We start from the raw sequence: 7,981 nt of genomic DNA, 5'->3' as shown, positions 1-7,981 counted from the left end.
TAGGGTAGCGACATGCATTCCATCTCTTATTCCCGGGTAAGGTATCGTCATCATCGGCATCACCACCTCTGTCATCACAGAAAAAGAATATGATGAAAGCATTTAAGAAAAAAAAAACCATCGCTGTCTTTTCTATCGTGATAATTAAAAGAGAGAATAAATAAACTAAGAGTATTGTAGCCTCGTCTTTTATCGGTCCCTCCCCAACGCCCGGTGCCAAACCAAAGTTTAGTCGTGAAAAGTAGTATCCAGCACCGACAGACACATCATGCGGGAAACTAAGCCGTCCCATTCGCCCTCCTAGCCCTCTTCTTAGTCGAGCCCAACTCTGCAAGGTCCCTGGCCAACGATTTGTGCGCTGTCGCGTCTTTTCTGTGACGCGTCGTCGCTCGTCGCCTCGCTGACACGCTGGCATGTGAGCAAAAGTTCGTCTCTCTTCTTGTGACTCAGTCACAATCACTCCACTCTGCTTGTTTCGTTTCCTGTCGGCACCTCATCCCCGTCCTCGCTTTCTTGTTTCTGATCCGTTGGTGGCGATGGGGGTCGTCGCTGTGACATGGCATTCGTTCCCCCTTGTTGGTAGTTCCCCAGTCGTACTATCCGCAACGCTCGCATCATGCCTTCGAGCCTTACCCGTTCTTGCACCACCATGCTTCGGGCGTACTCGCGAATGGCCCGGAGGCCCATTTGATCGTGCAGCTCCTGCCATCCAGCCAATTCGCTGGCTACCGTCTGTTGCGTGTATCGAAGCTCCCTGGACAGCAGCGACGCCTGCTCTCGTGATTGGCGCGCTCGCTTCTCCTTCTCCTCCTGATGTCGCTGGCGAGAGTCGTCGAGCAAGCCCAGGGGCCATCGCGAAGGTCGCAGCGCGGAGCTGTCGTTTCTATCCGCCTCTCTCTTGGCTGCCGTGATCTGTCCAATAAGGTTCGTCGGCCTAGCCAGCGAAGAGAGCAGTGCCTGCACCGTGGATTGAATCGCGAGAAGCGTCGTGTGGAACACGGCCTGTGGGTTGTGCTGAACGGGTGCCATCGCCCTAACAAACACCTCCATGCCTACAATGTGCTGCGGGGGCAGATATTGAATGGTGAATACTGCCCGATAAAGCAGCGCTGATGCATCGTAGAAATCTATTGTTTCATCGTTAGTCGTGCTCCCATTGTCGACGGGCAGTCATCAAGGCGTAGCATTAGCACTCACCTGTAGCAACTTGGCCAACAGCATTCGCACGTCTCGTCACGCTCTTCGTGGAGTAGCTGATGCTTCGGACCATTTCTCGTGCGTGGTTGACGAATTGCTCCACTTCACGCACGTCCTCCATAGGTTCGTACTCTTCGCGGATCTTCTCTACCCTTGTTTCCGTCTTGAGTTTTGTTCTCTGCTCCATGGCCTCCAGTTGCAGTTCTGGTACGAGGAAGAATTCCCATAGCATCTCGTGAGTAGAAAGGGTGGGATGGCTTAGCATGATTTTCAGGAACCAGTCCGTTCGTATCTGGATGTCTCGCAGCGCCGCGCGAGACGGCCTCGAGGGTAGTTGGAACGGCCATCTGGTATCTGATATCGAGGGAATCCACGACGCAGGGTTCTCCTCGGCCAGCAAGCGTGCCAACTGCTCAAAATCAGTCAAAGACCGGCGACTAGTAGTAACCGTGTAACTGTCATGATCTGTTGGAGCTGCCGACTTCAGCACCAACCTAACTGTGCTGTCCTCGACGAAAAAGGCTCTGACGACTCCCGTGATCCGCCCGTCCCTTGCGGGTGGCATGCTGAAAAGACCAAGATCGTCAATTCTATTTCTGACATCGTCGTCTTTGGCCAGCTCCACGGCCGTAAGACCTCGTAGTTCTTTGGCTCCAATGTCTACTCGAGGGTCGGCAAAAAGAGCCCTGACCATATCATATCGGCCATATTTGCTGGCCACCATGAGCGCTGTAAACTTCTTCTCGTTTGTCGCGTTGACATCCACGTCGCAGTATTGCAAGATTCTCAAGGCCAGTCTCGGGTCATTCATAATGTGCAGCAGAGTATTTCCCTTTCCGTCTATATGCTCATCCACGTGCAGCGGCTGCCCGTCAAGCTGCGTTTGCTGCGCGGCCCTGATGCCATCCTCAACCATAGTATAGTACTCCACATGATCGTAGCAGCGACATAATGCGAAAAGCGGCGTCTGCCCATTCTTGTCTCTTTGGCGCCAAGGGATCAGGGGCCCGATAACCCCAATCATCCAAGGCGCGTTAAACAGGTAGTGTCCAACACTTCGACCCCAGATATCTTGTATTGAAAAGTACTGGCCCAACTGTCCCGGATGGGACTTGTCGAGAAGGTAGTCAAGAAGTGAGTTGATCAGCTCTCGGTTCCCTAGCTGAGTGGCAGCGCTCAGCAGCGTGGTGTTTTCGTTGTTAACGTCTCTCAGCACAATGTCATACGGATAGTATCCGGACAAGGATAAGAGATAACCCAGCGTTTCCACGCTTCCACTCTGCACGGCCATCATTAGAACGGATTCACCCAGGGCACTGCTGGTCTGAGCAAGCCTCTCTACAGAGACGTCACCTTCCAGCGCGCTTCCCAAGGTGCCGATGGTTGCTATTGAGTGGTATGAGAACTCGGATGCACTGGACAGACTCCTAGTATCCATGGCAACTCTTTTGGTCCTTTTGAGGGGTATATCGAGTATCGACTCGTTTGCGCCATCGCTGGTGGCGATCTGAAAAGGGAATACGTGGCCAAGTCCAGTGCCGTGAGAAAATCGATCCGAAGAGTTCAGCACAAGTGATGATCGCCTCGACGAACCATGCGCCAGCTTGAACGCAGGCTTGGGAGGAGCTCGATCGCCCACATCGTTGTCGCTATCTTCGATGTCGTCGTCATTGCCAACTGCGCAAGGGTTTGGTTCCATAATGTTCCTCAGCTCCTTCAGGTCTGCTCCCTTGGCGGCATCCCACAGAGCCTTGTTCTTCTTGCTGGCGCGGCGCAAGCCCGCCGAATCTGTGAAAAGGTATGCCAGCACAGCTTCAAACGTGCTCAAGGCATATCCCATCTCCCCGCTGTCTACATCCTCGACAAAGATGAAATTTCTAACATAGGCAAGGCGAGCCTGTAAGTTTTTGGCTTGGGATCGAATCACGACGTACAACAATAGGGAAACCAAGGTATCAGCGTTTACAGTCATAATCGCCTTTTCGGATGACGGTAGGTCTGTTGCAGCGCCGCCGAGGGGTCGTGAGGTATCGGTGAGCTGAGAGGCGATCTTCATGGTCGATAGTAACAGATCCAGCATTTCCTGTGGGCTCATAGCCGTGGAAATCTTTCTGAACTCTTCGACAGCAGGGTTGAGCTGTGTAACAAGATCGTGCTTGGCTTTCATACCCCCGTCGATGGCGATTCCTAACTGGGAGATGTCAATGAATTCCATTTTCCGAATCTTGGCTTCGAGTTCCAAATCGTCTCGCCGCTTGATGGCGCTGAGCTTGCCAAAAAGCAGGCCATGGACGTTCTCAGCAATGTAACGCTCAATCAGCTTTTCCACAAGGGGACCTGTTAGATCTGTTGTAGCGCCTAGTAGCGACAGCTGTTGCTTATCCACTCCTTGGAAGATATCAATAGCGGTCGTAACGGCGCTCTCAAGGGCCGCGCGCATAATGTCCTCGTCATCCTCGACGAAAAAGTCCTCTACAACAGGTAGGCTATTGTGATGATTGGCTTTGCCGCTCTTGACCGTCAGGCTATCCGCCCTCGCCCTTTTAGCTGCGGTCGCAACAGGGCCGTCCGGCTTCGGATCTGGAATGTATGAGGCTGACGGCGGGGGTGGCAGCGGCTTCTGGAAGACTGTCGAGAATTCGATGAAGAGTTTCTCCAGCCCGGGTTGCATTTGCCGAGCAATCATGGGGAAGTTGTTGAGAAGATCATGGAAGCTCCTAATATCCTTCTTGCGCGGCAAGACATTGTCGGCCGAGTCGCCGTTGGTCTGCTTCTTTTGCTGTTGCTCCGCAGCCGCGCGGCTCCTGGTGCCGGAGACGAGAACCGCGGGCTCGAGCCTGATCTCTTCCCACGTTCCAACAAGAGGCTTCGAGATGAAATATACCAGCCATTGTCGAGGTTCGAAGACGTCGGGGTACCATATGGTGTCGTTGAGGATCTGGGCTTGCGCAAGCGACTTGAATCCTGCGGCGATCCAGGTTAGCCGTGTTTCGGCTTGAAGAAGGACATAGTTTCGCTAGTAGTATACCTTTGTTGCTGTAGATGAAGGAGTCTTTGACAATGACGCTCCTCCCGTTGAGCGTGTTGAACTGGCGAGCCTTGCCTCGCGCCTCGCGCAAGTTCTGCGTGCTGTCCTTGGCGCCCACAGGCCCGTCAGGCCCGGCGATGCGCAGCACATGGCTGGCTAGAAACTCCTCCGAGGCGACGACCTCGTGGGCCGGGGCGCCGCTCTCCGTCTCGCGATGGGTGAGAAGCACATCGGTCAAGGGAACCAGCAGGATGTGGTGGTGGACGGGGGTGCACTGCGCAACGACCTGGCTCTTGAAGAAGGCGGACAGAAAGGGGTTTAGTGGTTGCATTCACTCGACTTGCTAGGGAAACGTCGTCGAGCCGCGTCGTCGATCTCCTGGCGGGAGCGGGAGTAGTTTGGCTGGGAGAGGCGGGAGCTGAGGCCGAAGTTGGAGCTGGTGTTGGTGATGGAGCTGGCGATCGAGGGGGGAATCGAGGGGGCGATCGAGGGGGTGACTGCGGAATGGTCGGCCAGCGAGAGACATGAAAAAACGATGGAATGTGCGTCGGGCGTGGTATCAATTCAACAGACTGCTATCGTAACGAGATCGGCATCGGGTCACGGGCGGGTGCGGAGTCGAGGGTTTGCGCTGGTTTGCGGAGGAAATGCTTGGGTTGAGTTGAAGCTGTTTTGCGGGAGATCAAGATAGCTGCAGAAGATAATGGACTGCTGTACTGTACTGACCTCATCCCACGCGTTTTTGCTCCAGCGGGCTTAGACCAGCCTGGAATCCCTTGTACCTGGAAACCTTTTGTGCGCTAAGATGCGGGAGGTGCACGGGCCCCCAGCAAGTTTTATTGTCCGATTTGCAGTGCACTTTGGAAGAATGAATGATTCGGGTTGTGTTCTATCAGTATCAAGATAAGATGAGCTACCCGGGAGTGTGAAGCTGGTTTGATGTCCTCTGTCATTGCTCTTCTCTTTCCATCATTACTCGCTGAATGATGTATATTCAAGGCTACATCTAATTACTGCATGTAAGAATTATTCAAGGGGTCATCTCAGCATTATCGGGGCTTGGAGCGGGAATAGTATTGAACCTAATTTGACAACCATCACCTATCACAGCTCATAGATAAGACATCATCCTGCAGAAATATTTCACATGTCAGTGATAAAACTCAAAATCCTTATCATCACCCTCATCCATTAATTACTACTTTACCATATCTCATATATCCATTGGATATGATTTTATAGAGACGACCAAATCTTTCTCCACAGCGGCACCTTGTTTGTCTGCTCATCCTCCTCATATCCTCCTCCTCCTCCCTCAATCCCGCTCTTGTCAAGATCGCTCCTCCTTCCACTATCCAAATCAATATCCCAGCTCCTCTTGAAAGGATCCTCTCCTCTCCAGTACAGCTTGCACACCACGTAAATAACTCCAAAGAGTGGCAGCAGAATATACGCATCCACGAATTTGCCCGCAGTAAACGGCGACAGCGTTGTCCATCCCTGCACCAGCGCAAGGAAGATGTTGAAAAAGACTCCAAAGTAGGGGCTGTAAGGGTAAAACATGCTCTTGAACGGCAAATCGCTTACTCGGCGCTGCTGCGTCGTCCAAGCGCGGCGGAAGCGGATGTGGATGAAGCTGATGCTTCCCCAGACCAGGAATGTGCTGACGCCAGCGAGGTTGATGATGTAGCTGTAAGCCTTTGATGCTCCGGTTGAGACGTTCATCATGGAGATGGCACCGACGGCGTTGGTGAGGACAATGGCCCAGACGGGGACGCCTCGCTTGTTGACCCAGCCGAGGATCTTGGGTGCCTTTCCAGACTGCGCCATGTATAAGATGGTGCGAGATCCAATATAGATGGAGGAGTTGACGGCAGACAGACAGGTAATGAGGATGAAAGCGTTGATGAGATGAACACCTGATACAACTCTGGTTAGTGCCGTGCATTTGCAAAACCTAATGAAGATGGATCTAAACAAACCTCCGTTCCAACCCGCATTCTGGATGGCTATCGTCATCGGGCTCTGCAGCGCCTTGGCACCTCCGTTGATCAGCTCGTCGGAATCAGCTGGGCAAGTGAGGCCAAAGAAGAAGGCAGATCCCATGTAGACAAATATGATGCGAAAGAATACTTGACGGATTGCCCGCGGTACTGCAATACCCGGATTTCTCGTCTCCGTGGCGGCAACAGCAACAGACTCTACTCCAGCGTAAAATGTAGAGCAAAAGACAAACACAGTGGCAACTCCTCGGAAGCCATGGCCATTAAAGGCTCCAGGATGATGCCAGTATCGAAATCCAATGGGCCCGTCCTGGCCAATGAGTCCGCCAGACGCATATACAATGGAAAAGATGAAGTAGGCTGTTAGACCAAGGATCTTTATAAGCGCCAGGATGTACTCTGCTTCTCCAAAAGCCGTGATACCTCCAATGATCTGAAAGGCCAAGAATATCGTCCACAGAATAAGAAACCAGCCCCAGAGAGGAACTCGAGGCGCCCAGAAATTGAGAATGCTGCAGATGACGTTGTACTCGCTGGCTAAGACGGTGGCCCAGATGATGAAATAATTCCAACCAACGGCCACGGAGAAGGACTTGTCGACCATGCGCTCAGCTAATGAGACAAAGGCGCCGCCACCTGGATATAGGGTGGTAATTTCACCCAGAGACTGCATAACTGAGAAAGCAATGATACCTGGATAGGTTTAGTAATAGAAGGGCTGGACATTGATATCAACAAGCATACCGATAACACCAAATCCAATTATGAGTGAAGCTGGCCCGCCGCTGTTCAAAGCTCCTCCTGAGCCAACCAGCAAACCAGGACCAATGATACCGGCGAGTGCCATCATGGACAGATGGCGATTCTTCAACCCGCGCTTGACACCTGAATCTGGGTCGATTAAGCCATGGTCACTGTTGTCCACGCTGCGCACTCCATGTCCATACTGCTGCTGATATCCCGGAGCGTCTTCGCCAGAGACATCGTCCAGTCGCGGCTCGTCGTCAAACTTGCCAGACCTGTTATGGCGAAACATGGCGTATTCCTTGGTTCACTCGTCTTCCCTTTTTCCTTCTCTCGAGTACCTAGTCGCTGTAGCAATTGTTACAAAGAAGAGAGAAGAGGTGCTGGCGGGGGGAGGAGAAACGAGCCGTAAATAAGGCAGGCCTTCAATGAGACAAATCCCCAGCAAGAGCCCGAAAAATCCAGAAAAAGCGGAATAACCATCCAGCCACCGTGATGATGCAAGAATAGAGATTTCATGTAAGACGGCTCAAGTCCGAATACTTTCTCTTATTTCGAGGCACTAACGCACCTGGGCACAGCGCGAACCGTGATGTTGCGATGGTGGTTTTTTCCCTCTCTGACCGTTGCTCTGACTCGGTTACGTGCTATGTAATTTTCGCCGTGTTATTCGAGACCCTTGCTGGCGCATCTAGCTTGCAATCACGTCACTTCACGTTTTTGCCTCCACATGGTGGATGGAGAAGGCGTTTGCGGTGTGCGACTGTGAGACATGCGAGGCTGGCTGGAAGAAGAAAACTTGTGTGTGCTACGTATGCGAGATCGCTCCATGTGATCAATATTCCAATCTGCTCAAGCTCACAGCTGATTTACTAAATTCGCCTAATTCTTTTTTCTTCTTCTCATTCATTCGAGAATATTGCTCGCGAGCTGCGTCGCTGTCCAAGGCATCCATTCATAATCCCGGTCTTTGATATTGAGCTAAAAATGGCGCCGATCACGACATCGC

General features: G+C 52.3%; 2 protein-coding genes across 2 annotated transcripts; both read right to left on the bottom strand.

Moving 5' to 3' along the window:
- Nucleotides 1-456: 456 nt before the first annotated feature.
- Triagg1_3280 (uncharacterized protein) lies at nucleotides 457-4,556 on the bottom strand (the record flags this gene model as incomplete). Its single annotated transcript, XM_062897555.1, has 3 exons — nucleotides 457-1,127; nucleotides 1,198-4,161; nucleotides 4,226-4,556. The coding sequence occupies 3 exons, from the start codon at nucleotides 4,554-4,556 to the stop codon at nucleotides 457-459; spliced, it is 3,966 nt and encodes a 1,321-aa protein (XP_062757804.1).
- Nucleotides 4,557-5,461: 905 nt separating this feature from the next.
- On the bottom strand, nucleotides 5,462-7,264 carry Triagg1_3279 (uncharacterized protein; the record flags this gene model as incomplete). The annotated part of the gene is made up of 3 exons (XM_062897554.1): nucleotides 5,462-6,144; nucleotides 6,208-6,921; nucleotides 6,973-7,264. The coding sequence occupies 3 exons, from the start codon at nucleotides 7,262-7,264 to the stop codon at nucleotides 5,462-5,464; spliced, it is 1,689 nt and encodes a 562-aa protein (XP_062757803.1).
- Nucleotides 7,265-7,981: the final 717 nt, after the last annotated feature.

Source organism: Trichoderma aggressivum, assembly GCF_033847375.1.
Source record: "Trichoderma aggressivum f. europaeum strain CBS 100526 chromosome Unknown scaffold_009, whole genome shotgun sequence".
Lineage (NCBI taxonomy): Eukaryota > Fungi > Ascomycota > Sordariomycetes > Hypocreales > Hypocreaceae > Trichoderma > Trichoderma aggressivum.
This window is presented reverse-complemented; position numbering and strand designations above follow the sequence as displayed.